Source organism: Ursus americanus, chromosome 18 (genome assembly GCF_024610735.1).
Source record: "Ursus americanus isolate L20-20 chromosome 18, mUrsAme1.1.p, whole genome shotgun sequence".
Taxonomy (NCBI): Eukaryota; Metazoa; Chordata; class Mammalia; order Carnivora; family Ursidae; genus Ursus; species Ursus americanus.
In genome coordinates, this window is record NC_142144.1 from 29,379,919 (window position 1) to 29,399,921 (window position 20,003).

The following is a 20,003-nucleotide window of genomic DNA, read 5'->3' on the forward strand; positions in this document are numbered from 1 at the left end:
CACAAAAACATACACAGCCCCTGGCATCTTTGCTCCCTAGAAGGAAATACCAAACATGTCAGTGTCGAAGTCTGGTGGCTAGGCGGCTCATGAAGCCCAGAAACGGGGGTTCCATTTCCCCCCTAAGTTCCATCCTGGCTTTCTCCTCCTGATGTATATCCTCGAGCTTCAACTCTGGTTTCTATTGCTGAGTTCCAGAAATACCTCCATTTGCTCATAGGCCCATGCCCTCCCTTGCTTTGGCATTTTTCTGTCAAGGTCTAGCCTCCTGTCTCAGGACTAAAGTTGGGTGCCTGCGCACTGCAAGTTATTATTTAGAAAAAATGGAACCTCAACTTCACACTTGGCACAATGGGCACCTAGTTTCCTGGGATGGTTGCTGTCCTGCTAGGAAGTCACTGCCAACTCTAGACAATTCTCCTTGTAGGACAGCCTCTCCCTCCCCACTTAAAATTGAATATTTGCCCCTACAAACTCCCCATTTCCTTTTTCTATATTATTTTTCTCCATAGCACATATCTTCTAATGAACACTATAATTTACTTATTTATTTTGTTAACTCTTGGCTTCCACTAATGGAATATAAACTCGGTGAGGGCAAATCAATCTCTATTTGGTTCACTAATATGTCCTCAACAATTTAATCAGTGCTTACTATATGGTAGATGCCCAAAAAATTGTTTGTTGAAGGTAGAATGAATATGATCAGTCCTCCAGTTTATAATTTAATTATAAATACTGAATGTACATAGGAATGGACTTACTGAATCCAATTAAGTCTCTTTTTAGATAAAGTACATTTAAGTGACTTTCAAAATTGAGGATTTTCTAGTTCTCAAAAAGGCTGACATTAAGCTTGTCTCAGGGTATCAATTCTTATGACCATAAAACACTGTGACCTTTGAAGCTGCATTTAAAATATTCATGCTCCATTTAGATCACACTTAATTTATGGCAATTAATTAGTGTTACATGAATTAACTGTTTACCATAGTACTTTCTATTCTGTCCAGTGCCACTGAATCCTTAGACCTGACCTAAATGGCAGAAGACTTGCTTGGTATTTAATTAAATTTTTATTATAAGTAATAATGGAGCAACTATGTGATCCCAAATGGAAAGCCCATAATAAATAGCTTCTGGGTGACAGGGCTCTTTTAGTTGCTAATAGACAGTCTAATCTTGACGTATTTGGATGATTTTTTTCCTTTAACCTAAAAGAAATTAGTTATTCAGGAAGGGAAAGTTAATTTAGTTTTCTTTCCATGTGGCAAACAACATCAAAACCCTCATCAAATTTTAATGCTTTTTACTCATTACTTTTCAATATTAAACCAAAAACTTACTATTTAATAACTGATATTTACAAGGCTATGATTACTCATGTATATTAGTAAATGTAAAGGATTTAACTAAACTTATCTTCATGAAGTTTTTGGAAAATGTGACTTTCTTATTTTGTCTTTGTGGCTGAAAAAAGAATGCAAGGGTTTCTCTCTTTTGAGAACTTAAATCTGTGTGTTGTTTTTGTTCAATTTAGTGCAAACATCAAAAGAGATGGTAGAGGGAGGGAAGGGAGTGCAGAGGAAACAATGAGGAAAGGGAGAAGTCCAAATGCGTGTTACTAATTTGACGGCATTTGTTTTTATAAAATGTTGGTGAAATTTGTCAATTCGGTCAGTTCTTTTCCTCCCTTTTCACATCATGGAAACACAACTTGAGAAATTAAACCACAGTTCAGAAATGGATGGAACCTACATCCGGGAGGCGGGGCATCTTTCTTCTAAGGACCACTTTGGGAAAACCCATTTGTTTTTGAATCTGTTAATCAAAGCAATTCCATCCTCTCTGTCAAGGTCAGCACAGTTTGTATTTATCTACAGGAGGAGATGGCTTCATTTGAATGTTTTCCCTTTGGCATCACTATTTTTGCCACTCTCTCACTGAACATTAAATTTGGATCTGTGAGGTGGGGTGAGGGGATACTGCTCAAGTCCACACCAGCCAGACTAGAGGAGACGGAGAGCCAAGGTGCCACTCTCAGCTCTGCTTCCTACACTGAAGATGATGTTAAAGGACTTGGCCAACTTTCTGGGAAGCCTCTACCCTGCCCCTATTTTTCCTCCCCTTTGCCCCTTTAAAAAAAAAACAATGATGCTTAGCTCTTTTTTCTGATTTTAAAATTATACATATTCATGATAAAAATTGGAAATTATAGAATAGAAAGCAGAAGATAAAAATTATTCAACCATCCTCCTACAACTCAGAAATGACAAAGGTTAACTGTGAGTGTATTTCCCTTCAATCTTCCTTCGCTGGGATATACACACTCACACACACACACACACACACACACACACACACACACCCCTATGATGTTGTATCCTTCTTATTTTGAAATAATTACAGATTCGTAGTGTCTTGACTTTTTCATATAACATTATATCATGAATATTTCCCCTTTCATTAAAAATTCTTAAAAATAGCATTTTTTGAAGTTGCAACTTATGGTGTTAGCATTATTTTGAAAAAAAGCGTATCATTAGATATTTCTAATTTGTTATAAAAATAATTTTAGTCCATAAAAATTAATCTACATTAATGATCATCTCCTTAGGATAAATTATTTGAAGTAGAATTTTGGGTTAAAAAGGATAGCTGTTTTCAAGGCTACTGAAATACACCATCAAAGTGCTACGCAGAAAGGGTATATGGATACAGTCCTGCCAGAAATGTACAAGAACCCCAAGCTTTTCCTTACCCTTGACAGCATAAAGCATTACTTTGTTTAAAAATATTTTGCTAACTCACTGGTCATTCTGCAATGAGAAGCTATCATATTTGTTGGGAAATACTATTTGTAATGGATTCTAGAATAATTACATAAACTGCAAGAGAAAGTCATGCAATTTCAACTTAATTACTCTAGTTACCTAAAACAGGTGGCATTTTCTGATGATTTTTGGTGGCTATTAGGCTAAATTAAGCTCTTTACAATAACGTTTCTAATACATTTGATTACTGCCTTATTTTTTTCAAAGGAAACCTCCCCATTTAAAGGATTTTTAAGTAGTATGTTTTTTCTTCTTATAAAAAACATTCATCCAGATACTCAAAAAAAGTAACTCAAAAAAGTTGCCCTTCTTAAAATACATAGACCCCTCCCCCCACCTCCAACTCTCCTATATGAAGTTAGGACAGACTTCTCTGACTTTCTCTTAGAAATTGCCTAATGTACGTACTTTAATTTCCTAGAGCTAAGCTGAAGAGTGGTAATAACGTTAATTAAACAGGAGGCAAATGAATGTTTAAGAACCAGCATTTATGGAAGCAATTTTAGGCAAATCCATGATTTAACAAAGTTAATCTTTGTTCTTTACTTATCAAAAAAAATTATTGAAATCCTACTGTGTGGCAGGCATTTTGCAATATGCTGTTGGTATCAAGTGAAAAGATCCAAAGGATGTCCAAAGGATGACAAAGTAATAGGAGTAACAGACTTATATAATTACAGGGGTCTGGTAAGTGCCTATAAAAGATACAGGCTCAGTGGGGGCCTGGGAGAAGAGGTTGCTAGCTGTCTGGGTTGGTAAAGAGGTGATGTGTAAGCAGTGTTCTGGCGGTTGAGTAGGACCGTCAGCTTTAAGGATGACAGGATGGCAATGGGGTACTCCAGGCAGTAGGAGCAGCACGTGAACAGGAACCAGGGATAAGCATCGCACTGTTCAAAACAGCAGGAATGCTCTGAAAGAATTTAAGCAGCGAAATGACTTGATCATAGTTTGGCTCTGGAAAGATCTGCAAAATGGTCAATGGAAGATATTTTTGTGGGCCTGGGGTGCCTGGAGCCACACTGCAAGGCGAGATATAGGGGGACTACTTACAGGGCAAGACATTTCACTGGCCTATACCTGGGGGTCCCAAACTTCAGAGTGCATCAGAATCACCTGGATGACTGGTCATGAAACACAGATCATTGGGCTCCATTCCCAGACATTCTGATTTGGTAGGTATGGAAAGAGGCCCCAGAATGTACATTTCTAACAAGTTCTTAGATAGATAGCTTAAGGTGACTTCTAGGATTTTGATTTAAGCAACTGGGAAGATCCTGGTGCCATAAAACAAAAGAGGGAAAGCATGAAGGAAGTGCTTCTGTACTCAGCAATCCCCCTTCCCATTCGAGGCTCTCCTCTCATTCTCCAGGATTTGCATGCTACCTGCTGGCTGTCTCGCCACACAAGCGTCCCTTCTCTGTGAGCAGCAGCTCTGTTAGCTTATGATAGACTCCAGTGGACTGATGGGTCAGTGATTATGAAAATGGGAGTTTGATGCTCCCCTAGGGTGAGACGTTTCTACTTTAATCGTCCTCCTGAAGCCACACCTTAGTTCAATGCACTGACTCCAGTAGGAATTTCAGGTACCACCACAGGCAATCTGAAGGATTCGCTCCTGGACTGGGGGGGGGGGGGCACCTTCTGATATTCCTCAGTGAACCAAGTCTTGCCCTGACAATGCACAGAGACACGTCTATCTATGTACATGATAAATGCCAGTTAAATTTCTAGTCTTTGGACTCTCCCAGATTCTTTCCTTATCGTTGCCAAGGAAGAACAACAGTGACTTTTAACGATATCTCCAGTTCATTGTAAGCTAGTAACCTTCTGCTCTGAATAACTTGCTCTAATTATACGATCAGACAGTGATCATAAAATCTTCTTCTCTGAATCAAATTATGTAACTGTGTGTACAGACAGATACACTCTCACACTCCTTGGGAAAAGTGACTTTATCCCATTCTATATCAGATTCTTCATCGGTACAATTAGGATTATAAATGACCTTACAGGGTGTTGGGTGGATTAAATGAAATAATGTCTATGAAGTGTCGAGTCCACCATCCTGTATAATAAAGATTCTCTTCTTTCCTTTTGTTTTCTCCTTGATGATTTGTTACCTAGCCACTTTGGTGGGAAGTGACCAAACCCTGGACATCTTTGAAAGGCACCACTGTTTGGAATGAGTGAACTCACAGACAGTGGTGACATCATATTGACCAGGGATGAGTCAGTGAGCACACTGCAGACTTCCACAGCTCATTCTGCAGATACCATCAGTACATGCTGAAGAATAGATTTTTCAAGATTTTGTTTATTTATTTGAAAGAGAGAGAGAGAGCATGAGCATGCACAAGCAGGGGGGAGCAGTAGAGGGAGAGGGAAAAGCAGACTCCCTGCTGAGCAGGGAGCCCGACAGGGGAGGCTGGATCCCAGAATCCTCAGATCGTCACCTGAGCAGAAGCTCAGCTGACTGAGCTACCCAGGCAGCCCTGAAGACTATTTTAATGTTAAGAGTTGCTTCTTTTAAATTAGATTTTCTTAGGCTTCCCATTCTACCACTTCTCTCATTCCCACTCCAGTCACAGAAATTCTTGCATATTCAATTTTAATGTGGTCATTTGCTTATGACTTGAGGAAATTCAAACCTTTTCTACAACAGGAAAAAAACAGGATTAAAGATAACCAAGAGTTGAGAGGCTGTTGTATTTTGGCCTTCACTTTCTCAGCTGTCAATTCTGTAGGTTTATCTTAATACCAGCCATGTTCACACTTTGGGGGTTTTATCCTGGCTTCCATGAAGATCTGGTCAGTAGATATTTGTAAGATCTCCTTTGAACACTGTAATGGTTATTTACCGAGTATTTATTGTGTGGGAACTCTGCAAACTCTATTTCCTACTTATTCCCATATACATATTCACTCCCATTCCATAATCATTATCCACATCACCTCAGATGTTTTTATAAAAATCCTAGAAGGAGAGATATAGAACATGCCTTAATTATTTCTTATCATGAACACTAATAAAATTATTTGTTTTCCAACCTTGGAAAGGCACTGTTTTCCAGAATCTGATGGGTTAGATCTTCCATACTTTGTGTAGAGTTCCCTGCATAACAAAATTATACTGGATGGAAAATCTTTGTCAGGAAATTTCATTATTTCTAAATTCATTTTATTGGTGTCCCCTGCTGTGCCCCCACACTCTCACCAGACTCAGTTAAAGGGTATAGGACAATATCCAGTCAATATTAAAATATATGTCCAGAGGGAATCTCAGATAAATATTGTGTAGGGGAAAAAAAATCCAAGTTGAAATCATTTGTAAGATAATTGAATAAGTCCTGCTTCACTTCAAGGATGAGAAATTGGACTTGGCACTATGATCAGGTTCAATGTTTGCACTTCCTGGAAAACCCCTGAAGGAACCCTTGCTTTTAAAGTTGATGCTTCCATAGCTTAGTTTATTCTATCAAGTGTGTTCATCTGTAGTAAGTTTAGTAGATTGTACTTGGAAGCGAGGGCTCGGTTCAGCATGCTCTTGTACTCACCTATGAATCTTATGATCCTTCGGAGTAAGGGGTTCAGGTAACAGCATTCTCCGGTCAGAATGGTTTTCTCCTGGGCAATCAGAGATTCTCTGGTTGACTTTATGAAATACATGGATATCTCACCAATAAAAATCTGGAGAAGGAATGTTTAAGAAATGTCAAGTTGGAGAGAACAGTCTAATAAAAGAGACCAGTGGCTTTAAAAAAACCAAAAGCAAAACCCAAATTTTTGAGGCTCCAGATCCTTTTAAAAGATGTCATGCTGCAGAGATAGAGGGTTAAATAGTAGTTTGTATTTAATTTTTCAAAAGAATTAGAGATGGCAATAATCGATCATTTTGGCGAGGTTTCAGGCGATCCTGTTAAATTCCAAGTTCATATAAAAACGTAAGTCGCAATAACAAATTGCAGTAGAATCTGTGCTAAGGCTCACTCATGCTGGGACTGAATCCCTTTAACTGAATGTGTGAGCTACAGTGACGAGAAATGAGCGGGACAGTCATGTGCCCGACAAGGCGTTATAAGCACCCATCGCGATGAATTATTACTTCGTTATATGGCAATACATTATTTACCCGATGATCTTTATCTGAACATGTTCTCATACTGTGAACTGGCTGACCGTCCCTTCTTTATAACTGGCACCTCTCTCGTTATCTTGAATGAATATGTATGTGTTACCATATAAATCATAATGCCTTTGTGTAGACTGCAAGCTTCCTGAAGACAGGGACCACATCTTCTGTTTCTTGATTATGCTTCCAGCACTCAGCGTGGTGTATTCCTGTTTAAAATAAGGAACTGGCAGGAGGTAAGTTGTCACCAACTCTGCCACAGGTGAAGACTGAGAACCATCAATGAAGAATAAAGTTACTAATTACCATCATCTATTGATAACTAGGTGTCAGGTACTTCATCATAGTATTTTTCACGCTCAGAAGGCCCCTAGTGTTGGTATTATTACCCTTGTTTTACTGGTGAAGAGAGAAAGTTCAATGCCCACCAGAGCATACATCTGGCATGTGGAGGCACTGGCACTGGTCTCCAGGACAATTAAGTTCCCAAGTTCACGCTTTCCACCACGTCATATGCCATTTTTATTTTCCTCATCCCAACTTTAACATTTCCCTGGAAGAATGTGACCTTACAGATGTTCTTCTTTGGTAGGCACACATTTATGGTGTTAGATAAACTTCATCACTCTGTAAGAGTTCCCCCTTTCCTCACATTCCTCCTGTCATTAGGGAATATCTGTTTCGATGCATAAAGATGACAATATCATGAATGGCACATGGGTGTGGAAATTAAACTGTAGAATTGTTAAACTGGCGTCGTTTACAGATATTTTCCCCTTTACGAGCAAGGAAACTGAAGGTCTCAGGGACTTGGCCGCACATAGTTGGACAGTAGCGGAGGCATCACTAGAGCGTGGCCATTACACATTAACCCGTGCGCACGTGTTATCCTGATTGCACAAACACAACATCTGAGGCACAGAGGGATTAAATAATTTGTCCAAGGTCAGAGCTAGTAAGTCACAAGCCCCAGCTCTGAAGCAAAGAAGACCTGGTTCCAGAGCCTTCATCTTAACTATGTACACTTTTACTTGGTAGTGACTCAGTAAAAATAGTTGTTGAATTTGGATTTAATATTGAGAACATAGAAGACAAGACAAGTGTAATGTATTTTAAATACTAAAAAACTCATATGCTATTAAAATACAAGACAGAATGGTGTCATGGAAAGAGAATGAGGGCAAGTCAGAATGGGATGGGACACTGGCGGGAGGAGACAGGACTCAGGGTCTGACAGGCACACAATGGCATGTACCACACTGGCAGGCTGTTCAGACTTAGGAATGTTTTGTGCCTAATGTCCCTTGGAATTAACAATGAGTTGATGCTGTGCCATGGACAAATATTTGAATAGCTTTAAGAACTCAGCCCTCGGTCTTTTCTAGTACCACGTATCTCTGCTAAAGTAAGGTGCCAAGGGGTTTTGTTTGTCCTTAGTGTATATGATGGAACTGCACTGCTGTTCTTTTTCTTAGTGAACAGATGGGGATAAATTCACGCATGCTTGGATACGTGAAATAGTAGTTCCTTGAGGGAGCATTCTCTGATTCCACAGACCAGCTCAGACATTCTTGTTATACACGGATTTCTTACCTTGTGTTTCTCTTTTCTATTTCTTACAGAAACGGTTACATATTATTATTGTTGTTCTTTGTCATGGGGTGTCCTGTCTGTCTTATTCTTGGTTATACTCCCCCAGGGCTTAGCCGGTGTAAGGTACGAAGTGGTTATTCAATGCTGAATGAATTAAGCATATCAGATTAATGAAGGTCTCTTGGAATACAGGTTTAATGAGGTAGATTATAAAGAACACAAAACAACTTCTATCATGTAACCTTCCAGACCCAGTGAAAATGTCACTACCCTCCCCAAAGCTTTTACCTGATCCCTTCAGGAAAAGAGGTTACCCTGTCTTGTCATTGCCCCCACAACACATTATACAGATCTCTACCCTGACATCTACCCAATTAACTGCAATTATTGTTTGTATGTCCCTCTTCATTTGACTATGATGTCCTTATGGGAAGGACTTCGGCCATTCCTTGTATGGTGCTTAGAACAGGGACTGATATATTGTAGGCACAATCAATATTTGTTGAATGAATAAAAGACTGAATCTTTAGAGGACCTACTTACAGATAGAATCTTCTGACCTTAATTTCTCTGAAGACAAACAACGCAGGAAATTGACAATGTGCACCAGAAAGCACACCATTCTTGGTGCATTGCTTAAGATTAAATAAAACCAAGGGCTAAGTAATCCACAGTGAATTATCTCTTCTAAACTAAATTCACTCACACACTCATTTTGCATTCAACAGTTCTGGAGAGGGAGCACCCACTCTGCTAGGAATTGTTTTAGCACCGGAGGCAGAGTCGTGAACAGATGTCTAGTGTGTATGTATGTGTAGGGAGGGCACAAAAAACTAATAAATACACCATGTATTGTCATGAAATGACATATGATTACAAAGTAAATCAGGGAAATGGGACGGAGGGTGATAACCACAGAAGGATAAATGTGAAAAGAAATAAGCATTGCTTGCCTTAGCCATTTCAGAAGCCCCAAACATCCTCACTCCATAGGAAAGGGATGTGCACATTCTAGAAATTCTCCATTTAGTGAAGTTTTCCACTACTCACACATGAGGGCAAAGAAAGCAAGAAAATGCGTGACAGAATCTACACACAAGCTATTCTTGTTAATGATATACATGTGCATACACATATACCCACATAAAAATGTCAACAAAATCGCTCCAAGTCACACCACACCAAGCAAAACTTGTCATGCGAAAGGGTATGGGGCTCAAATAAAATGTCCATCAGTCAATCCTAAGACCCTCGTGTCAAAGGTAATAAGCAGTACAAGAATTGTTACTATTGGACAATAATATTCAAATTCCAATTAAGGTATGAAGCATTAAAGAAAAAAAACAGAGCAAGGACATATACTAACTTATATATCTGGTTACTGACATAATGCTTGGAATATATTAAGTGACAATAAATGTTTATATAAGGAAGAAAGGAAGGAAGAAAGAGAGGGAGGAAGGGGGTCAATTTATAACTGAAAGGTAGGAAAATATTCCTGGTTTTCAGTAAAGACTGTGATGGACATAAAGGTTTCTGAAGAAACAACCCGGCGCTCAGACCCCAGTGAGTGGGCTTCATGGATATTCATTTTTCTGTATTTTACTGACCTTACTTTGTCCATCTACTGGGTCCCATAGTCTCATTTAGGGCCTGGTTATGCTTGGAGAAAGAGAAAGAGAGAGAGAGAGAATTCTGCTTGATAAGGGAAGGGGTCTCTCTTCTCTCCTGCTAGACCTCCAGCCCACATTGAACACCATTTTGTACATGGTGGCAGGTTAATGACTCCGGTTTTGGCAATGGCTGGGTTCCTCCATCTGTGTCTCTGCCACACACACTCTGCCTCTATCTACCCCTCTGTTCAGAAAGCAACTGGGACATGTGGGACTCTCCAGGTGTTTGGCCCTGGCTGCCCTATTGTGGCCTTTCTGATTGTTGGCTGACAAACACCATATCACTCACAGCAAATGAGAATACCTTCTGGGGAAAAATGACCAAGGCCAAGCTCTAGATCTGGCAAAGAATGAACCGCAAATGAATTCCATTGGTGCATTTCTTATCCCCCAGCTATGCTGGCTACAACCCCATGTGATGTAAGACATTTAGATAATAGTAAATGTACTTAAAGTAATGAAGATGACTGTTGTATCTTGATAAAGCTGTATTTCAGGTATATAAACCCAAATGGCAAAGAAGTAAATACTCCTGGAATGTGGTGCATCAGTTCGGTGTGCTTTATTTTTTAAGATTTTATTTATTTATTTGAGAGAAAGTGAGAGCTAGAGAGAGAGAGAGAGCGCGAGCACATGAGCAGCGGGGAGGGGCAGAGGGAGAAGCAGACTCCATGCTGAGCAGGGAGCCCTAAGCGGGGCAGGGCTCCATCCCAGGACCCTGGGATCATGACCTGAGTTGAAGGCAGATCCTTAACAGATTGAGCCACCCAGGAGCCCCTTGGTGTGTTATCTTTTAAACTTCACTTCTTCACAGTGTTTCAAACACAGGAGATCTGGTAAGTGATAAATAAATGGTATAAATGCAAAATATTTAGGGGACAGTTTTTAGATTTCAAAATAAAAACAGTTTGCAGGAAAAAAATAGTCACTGGAAATGTATTGCAATCTCATATTGTAAGGGGGATTCATTGCATGTTGTATGTGATTGTTACTGAAAAGGGCGTCTAGAACCCCTGCAATATGTGTTTTAGGTTCACACATAACGCTGGTTGTTGCTCTGGTATTTGGCAAGATCAAAGCCACTGCTGTCTCTTGAATGTGGGCTGTAGAGTTGAAATCTTAGCTCTTTCCTCTCTTGATGTGTGATTTTTGGCAAGTAATTGAACCTTTCTGAGCCCCAGTTTTTCTCTTTTTTCATGACTTTGAACATGAGGGTAATAGCTATCAGAAAATACTTGAAAGTATTTAAAAAATGTATGTCAAAGCATCTGTAGGTGCTCAAGGAATGTTTGTTGTCTTTACTTCCTGGCCTAGCTAGGCAAGAATGTCTGTTGAGAATGATTTAAAAAAAATCATTGTCTCTAGTCCTGGAATAAGGAAACACAGTATGACTCTAGCTCTGCTCTGCCCCTAACCAGGTATTTGATCTTAGACCAGTCGCTGGACCTCTCTGGGCCCCAGTTTCTCATCTGTTGGACAAGAAGACCTCTACTGTGCTTTTCTAGCCCCAACATCTTTGCCTTTATGATAGGAACTGACAAGAGAGGGCTGATTAAGGGAAACTAAAGTCACATAATTGGGCTTCAATCTGTCTCATTGGTTAAACTCTCCAGGGCCTTGGTTCACTTTCAAAATCCCATGGGACTTTGACCTCACCAAGTAATCTTCCCTTAAGCAAAGTGGATACAGCCTACTTCAGAATCATCCTGTTGCCTGGTATCTCTGTCACTTGGGTTCCTAAAGGACAGCAGAGGCTGGAGACCCCCTCTCCGGGATTTCTGTGTATTACACTCTGAGGAAGAGGAGAGGGTTCTTTGTACACTTACCAATATTTGTATCTCAATGGCTTCAGGGCTCTCAGTCCCAGGGATTTTTGGATGCTTCCAATATTCCAATACTGAGAGGCTTCTATAGTCAGCATTTCCAAGACGGGCAGGCATGGCTTTTGCAGATTTTGTTTACTGACCCAGGAATTTAAAATGTACAGACTGTGCGGCCAATCCTGGCTGCCAGTGTCTTCACGTTCTGCTCTAATCTTCCCCAGTGAAGGCCATAGACAGCACAGATCTACAGAGGCATCCCGGTCCTCTCAGCTGCTGAACTCTGTCTGGGTGGTTCAAGAGCTCTTGATTTCTGCTTTAATTACATCTAAGTGTAAGAAAGGAATTCAGCTCTAGACACTTCTTATGCCTTTTACAGAACAAGGCTTCAATAGAGGCAAGGCTATTTGCATGATGGCATTTTCAAAATTGTTCAGCAACTGGGATAATAAGTGTTTGTGGATTGGAGCCTCCCTACTGGTGTTAATCCAGGGGCCACAACTACCCATTCAGAAAGCAGTCTTCAGTTGATACCTGTTATAAAATGTAGCACCAAGGCGGTATGCTCTATTTCCAAAGCATAGTGGTCTCTTATACCTTTTTTCCTGGACAGTGGATATCAAAGAAATTGCAATCTAAAATGGGTTATGTAGAATACTGCTCTCAGTAAAGAGTAAAGTGCATAACTAAATTGACCAGCATGTATTTTTAGGCAAAGAGTCTTCTCAAGAAGCAAATTATCAAAGCTCCTTAACACAGTCATCAGCAATCACTAGAAGGGGCATCTCAAAGATGGTAAGCAAGTCTGTCTGTGGGATGATGTGAGGGAAGAGAAAACCTGCGAAAGAATTTAGAGCGCTCATGTGCAGCATAGAAAGAAGACGGGAAACACATTTTTTAAAGTCTTTTTTTTTTTTTTTAAATCCACAACCATTAATGGGTATACCTATAAATCTTTCCCAGAAAAAAATGTAATTATAAAGACTCACTATATTAACATCAACAGCAGCAAAATAATGTACTCATGGCAAAAAACAAAAAAACCGAAAAGGAAGTCATGTGATCATGTACAAAAGGGAAAAAGATGTGAATTATCAAGTGTTAAAAGGGGTTTCAACGGATGAGATTGTGCAGAGCCTGGAAGAGGCAGATTCGGAGGCAGCGGGAGGCCCCACAAAGCCTCCTTTGCTTCAGCAGCTGCGCCCCAAGTCAGCCAGCCAACAGACTCGCGTTTACTGAGAGCCCGCTCTGTTCCACACTGTGCTTTGGGCTTTTACATTCACTCCAAGAGCTTACAGCCCGGAAACCCCCCGAAAGAAGATTCACAATTTCCTCCCGATTGTGCCTTTCTATAAAATTGTGTTTGTCTCTTCCTCCCCTAGGAAATTCGAGATGAGTCTTACGCATGCGTGCGTGCACGGTTGCATGCAGACTGCGAGCTGTTTCAAGTCTCGCGGGCTCGCCATCCAACGTGCGGCTGCTTCGATACTAAATACTACCTTGTCACTTTGTTGCGAGGCCAAGAAAAAGGTTTAACAGCCATTTTCTCATGCCTTGGGGTGCTGGGGCTGACGTAAAATAATGGTAAATCAGATTCTCCACTGAGTTAAATCCTCTTATCTAAATAGCCTCTCTGCCCCGGACTCCGAATGTACAAGTTTGTTCAGGAGGCCAGAGGCAGTACTCATCCAGGGTTTCCACACTGGCTAGAATGCGCCCTGCAGGTTTCCTGGAAGCATGGGCCACCACTTTTGGTACACAGTTCTGCGCACAATAAATCCCCCAAGCTCTGCCCCTTCCTGAAGACCCGAGACAGCAGTGGCCGGTCCCTGTGCCGTGTATCCCATGACGCTTTGCCTCAACATGATGCTGATCTGTTCCGACAGCAGCGCACAAAAGGAGAAATAGGAAATGACAGGTCAAACGCTCAGCAGAGTCTTTTCCCTTGTGCCTTTCTTGTGCGTCCCTGCAGCCGTGAGTGGGGTTGTTAATGCCCATCCACAGGGACACAGCAGTGGAAGGTGCTAGGTTTTCCTATGGCTAATGTGTTTGAGAATGCACAGAAAACCAAGGAAAAGTCCAGGTTGAGCTACTTTTTTGAAAACTGACATTAGTTAATATCATACAAGTCACCCCAGAGGGATCCTGCCTTCTTTCTACTCCAGTGAAAACAGGAAACTGGGTTTAAGGAAGGAATAAACAATGGTAACAAAAACTCAATGCAGTTCTGTGAAAAACCTGACCAGGCAGAGTGTAAAATCAAACTCCAGAAAGTTGACACTTGGGGCTTGGGAATACGACATGTGGAGCTTTCCAATCAGAATGCCCCCCCCCTTTTTAAATAGCTTTCATGGAATGTTAGAACTGGAAAGATCTTGGAGGTCATTAGCCCAACCCCCCCTTTTATTTACAGATGGGAAATTGAACCTATAGAGGGAACATGACTCACCAGAGGTCACACAATTATTGGAGGCAGAGCCATGACTGGGATCCTTGCCTCTCCTGACATATCCAACCTGAGATCCACTGACCGCAGCGTGAAGGGAATGAGACGTGCACACTCAGAAGCAGGGGCTGTGCTGAGTTACACACTTAGGATCTTAATCCCCGTGGCCCAATAAAGGCTGCTCTTGGACAAGCCATACCTCCCCAGGATGGGACAGAAGAAACGAACACAGTTCCTTCCTGCCAGGAAATGTCCCTGAGTATCAGAAGAGTTCTGCTCTGTACCCTGACACTGCTCACTTATTTCCAGGTCCTGGGGGAGGATCAGGCACTGTCGGCAGGGTTCCAAAGCCATGCAGCTCTCTGCCATTAACCTGTCGGCTGTAATCAGCCTTGGCTTCTAGCAATGCCCCTCATTTGGGAGAAAAAGAAAAGTGGAACCAAGTGGGTGGCTATCTGTTCAGTCACATACAGAACTAGCTGGACCTTCAGTGAATCACTGAACCTAGTTAAGTCTCAAGGTTCTCAACTCAAAAATGAAGGGAACTGGACCACCCACTTTCTCTATGTTCTTTGGGATGTCTTTTTCCTATTTTGCTGGGATGTTGGGAGGATAAATTGGGCAAAAACTACAGAATATAAGTACATTAAGATGTCATGCTTATAATCCTCATTTATGGAATATTCCTCAGCTTCTATCTTAGGGACCTGTTGGCATTATTGGTCACACTGTTCACCCAGAGAAGCAAAGAAAGGGAGAGGGTTCCATACCTGAGAGCTAGAGTAGAACTGTAGGTTCTTAGTCCTCAGTTCACTGTTTAGTGACCATACCCCTTGACTTCCCATTGGAACAACTGAGTCCCATGTGAATTTGTGTCATTTGGGGAAAAGGACTCAATGGAAGAGAGAGGATCAAACTTTGCAGCCTGAAGAACAGTTTCTGCTGAAAATCTTAGAATCAAAGAACTATCATTTTTGCCCAGAGAGACGAGAACATTTTTCACAAAGTTCTGCTTTCCTATTTTTGTTTTTTGGCTACATGTGTTTTTGTTTATTAGAATTGCCAGTTTCAAGTCTTATTAGAGATCAGTCATTTCATAATTACTGCCAGAAGAACTGGAACATACAATGTTTTAAAAATGTATCTTTTGGGGATACGTGAGTGGCTCAGTTGGTTAAGCGTCTGCCTTCAGCTCAGGTCATGATCCCAGGGTCCTGAGATCAAGTCCCACATCAGGCTCTTTGTTTAGCGGGGAGTCTGCTCTACTCTGTCTGCTGCTCCCCCTGCTTGTGTGTGCTCGCTCTCTCTCTCTGACAAATAAATAAAATATTTTTAAAAAATGTATCTTTTGATTTGAAAATACACATTCATGTAGAATTTGGAAAGGAATATATAAAAGTATAAAAGAAAAAACATTAACTGTACTTAGCACTCATAGATAATAGCTGTAAATATTTAGTTTATTTTGTACTAGTCTTTTTATATATAATTATAACTTTGGGATTATCTTGCAACACACACAAGGTATCTTCTTAGGGTCATTAAATATTCAGACCCACAGAAAACCACATGCTACATTTGGCACTGGTCTACTTGGAAGGAACCATAACTTGCCAACAGGGAAGCATCACGTGCTCCTCTTCAGCACGTGTCTTCACAGTGGTCCCGCAGAGCCGTAGAGCTCAGGTGCAAGAGACCATAGACATATCGAAGGATGCAGGAGCCACTGTGGCTTAAAAGCCTCATGCCCTACAGGAGTCAACATATGGTGCGGCAACTCTACAGGCATAGCCTTCAAGGTCCTACAATGGATGTGCCAAATTTCCGGAGTCATTGCATTTAGAAATCATAGCATGGCCCCTCCTCGGGTAATTATAGTTCTCAGAGTCCCGGTGCAATTCACCCATCAGGGGTTAATCTTGCCTAGCAACAGAGTTGATACACACCACCTTTTTCTTTTTCTAGGGAAACAGATGCAGAAAATTAAAAGAAGGTCAGATTCTCTTGTGAAAGGGAGAAAGATTTTACATGCAATACTATATACATTTTTTTAGTCCTTCAAAAAAAATCTTAACATTAAATCAAAAGACTCTTTCATTGCTATTAAAGGTGTTTCAAAAACACAACTGCCTCATAATGTATTTGCCCAATCCCCTAGTACTGTGTATTCAGCTAGTTCCAAGTTTTTCATTGAAAAAACTGCTGACATGAACATCCCTATACACAAATCTTTGTATTTATATAAAACTGATTATTTCCCTAACTTAAATACAGGGAATGGAATTAATGACTGAGTCTGAAGTTTATAAACCTTTAATACATCTTACTTCGACTAGAACTGTGTGAAAGTGTCTGTACTTTCAACAACATGGATTATCTTTCTTTAAAACATTTGCCGATTTTATATAAAGGGGAAAATACTATACTTGTCAAAGTTACTTTTCTTTGATCATTGATGAGTTTAGAAATGTTCAGCACACAGTCAATTTACTGTTTTGTTAATTGTCTATTCTTGTCTTCTGTTTTTATTTGGGGAAGCTCCTTTTTTTTTTTTTTTAAAGTATTAAGGATACTTACATTTGAGTCTTATATCCTGTAAACTTTTTGTGGTCTTTTTCTTTTGTGAGAAATACTTATTTTTAGGTAGACAAGTCTATCACTCCTTTTTCAATATGCTTGGGTCAGCTTTTGTAAGGGAGATTGTTTTTGCTACTGACGGTGCTTTTGTGGGTGTGCATGCAGACTTTCTAAGTGTTTAAAATCCATATTTTTCTTGCTTTGTAATGGGCACTAAAAAGCTTTCAATTTATTTTTAGGCTCTGGAACATTTTATAGAACTATTCCTTTCTATTCCTTAACAGTGTAAAGGAAATAATACTACAGCTACATGTCCTCAGTACTATTTTGTGAGATAAATTTTAGACAAGTTTAAAAATTTATTCTGTTTTTATTCACTATTCAGCTTTTCTACATCTTTTTAGGGCATTGTTAGTGAATTATCTTTTCATAAAATATTACCAATTTTATTGAGAAGAAAGCATTTATTGGCACAGAATTGTAAATATAATTTATTTTTTATTTTTTTTTAAGATTTTATTTATTTATTTATTTGAGAGAAAAGTGAGAGAGAGAGAGTGAGAGAGAATGCACATGAGCCAGGGGAGGGGCAGAGAGACAGATTTCCCGCTGAGCAGGAAGCCTGACGTGGAACTCGATCCCAGGTCTCTGGGATCATGACCTGAGCCAAAGACAGAAGCTTAACTGACTGAGCCACCCAGGCGTCCCTGTAAATACAATTTAAATAGAGTATAGACTTTTTAAGGTTTATGTATTTTTGCTTATATATCTATATATATCTATATGTGTATATATATATGTTTTAACTTTTTTTTACTTCTACCTTTCTAATATTAGACTATCTAGAGGGTTGTATGTTTTACTTTTTAAAGAATCAGCTCCTGATTTTGTTAATTCTATTGTTTTCTGATTCACTAATTTTTTTTTTTGTTCATAATTTTTCCTAAACTGTTTTCCTTGTTTTATTCAGTTTTTTTTTTTAATGGAAAAAAATCTCTCTAATTCCAAGAAGTAATTATAGAACTTAGGCAATGATATATAGCCCGGGACTAGGAAGAAGAGAGGAAAATACATTAGTAAGTCAACAGACCACTCAGAGAGATGTCTGAACACACAAGCAAATGATACGCTTCTGAGACAGAAAGAAACCAGGACGTGATTCCAGACTAAGCCCACTGCCTGCAGTTCCTGGGTGTCCAAGTGGAATTTCATTCTCTTCAGGTACAGGGGTTGGTCTGCGATCCTGAAGAGCGTGAAGAAGTTTCCAGACAGGCTCTTTGTTCCCCTACTTCTAAACACTTAGTACATGCCAGACACTGTGCCAAGTCATTTGTACGGACTATCTTATTCAAGTCTCATGACAACTCCATGAAATAGGGAGTCCTGTTATCCCCTCTGTTTTATGCCGGGGGGGGGGGGGGCGGGGCAATAGAGTGACTCGACCAAAGTCATATAGACAGGATGTGAATCCAGGCATGTCAGACTGCAGAGCTTCTGTTTTTGACCACCCCAACACACCGCAATTTTATCCCCGCTGACCTTAATTGCTACAGCATAGTCTTATCATTTGGGGTGGGGGGCGGCGCTTGTACAGCCTAGGATCAATGATCAAAATAAACTTAAAGTACTGTGACTCATTATGCCCATATTCTTTCTCTTCAAAATTCTATTCCATGTCACATCTTAAAGCAAGCAAAATATTTGCCTAGAAAACAATACTTGAACTGAATGTCTGAGCCGTCGGTATATTTCTCAGCATGCCAGTCAATATTTTTATTACCAAAAGAAAGGGGAGAGGAAGAGAGTGGGGGGGGGGAGAGGGAGCGGAGTTGGGGGAGGCGGCTCTTAGAAGAGATATGGGGAAATGATAACTGATATTACATCCCAACTGATTTGACCTGTAGCCTGTTCAGACACAGAAATGTTTATTTTAAAACACAAAGTCATTTTTAAAATTGAAATTAAAATGCCTAAGGGTTAAATCACTTTACCAGATTATACAGATCTGTGAGCATTATGCTTTTGAAATGGTTTCCCTCGAGAATAGTCTTGCCAATTTTTTTTTTTCTCATGAGAGAGAAGAATGAAATTAATGAAGGTAAAGTTGCAACTGAATTGAATGTGATGTAATGTGAACACAGCCAGAGCCGCCAAGAATGAATCGCAGCAAACTTCAGGTCAAGCGATCTCTCTCATCGGCCACACTGGAAGTTCGAGCAGAGTGGCAGGAGACACAGGCCCGGGGGAGTCTATTCCACTCCGATGTGAGTATTGATATCAGAGCCAGCATTTACATTCAAGACCTCTTCTGAATACACACAACCCACAGCATATTTTTTCAAGAGCACAAGTAGCTGTTCTTAACTAACGTATTAGCCAATCAAGCCTCTTGATTTAGAACATTCAAACTTACTTACAAAACGTGTGTGTATATATATATGTATTTAAATTCAGATACCAAAAAACAAAAGCCACCATAAAAGATAAGACCTATTTTAATGAGATTTTTTTATGCAGAGCTCCAGTCACGGTTTTGGCTGAAACAGGACACCCTCCCCCCCAATAAGGCTGCTGGTGAATGCCCAGGAAGGGAGGAAAGAGGAGAAAAGGAAGACAGGAAATGTTATTTAGGACCTGACAATAATGAAGGAAGTTTATTCTGTACTTACAATAGCAGTTGGGGTGGCAGCCAGCACACAATAGAGCACCAGAGGGGTGATGAAGCTTTCTTCCTCCGTCCCCGGGTAAGGCTTCATTAAGTCTCCGTCCTGACAGAAGAATCCTTGGATATGCACCTGAAAAGTGTCAGTGCATTCGAAGTAGTAGGCAAGCAGCACAGTCCCAGCCATGATGACAAGCTGAAAATACAGCATGGCCACACAGAGACATTAGCAGGTCTTCGGAGCAGCGCTCGCCCGCAGAGCACACTCC

General features: G+C 40.3%; 1 protein-coding gene across 9 annotated transcripts in view; it reads right to left on the reverse strand.

Moving 5' to 3' along the window:
* The window catches only part of PLPPR1 (phospholipid phosphatase related 1), a 578,428-nt gene that overhangs the window by 24,934 nt on the left and 533,491 nt on the right, over positions 1-20,003 (reverse strand). For all 9 annotated transcript variants that reach the window (XM_087869513.1, XM_087869509.1, XM_087869512.1 and 6 more), the window contains 2 exons: positions 19,742-19,930; positions 6,389-6,521 (listed from right to left, as the gene is read on the reverse strand). In XM_087869513.1, coding sequence (XP_087725639.1) covers positions 6,389-6,521; positions 19,742-19,930 — 322 coding nt within the window. The remainder of the gene's footprint in view (positions 1-6,388; positions 6,522-19,741; positions 19,931-20,003) is intronic.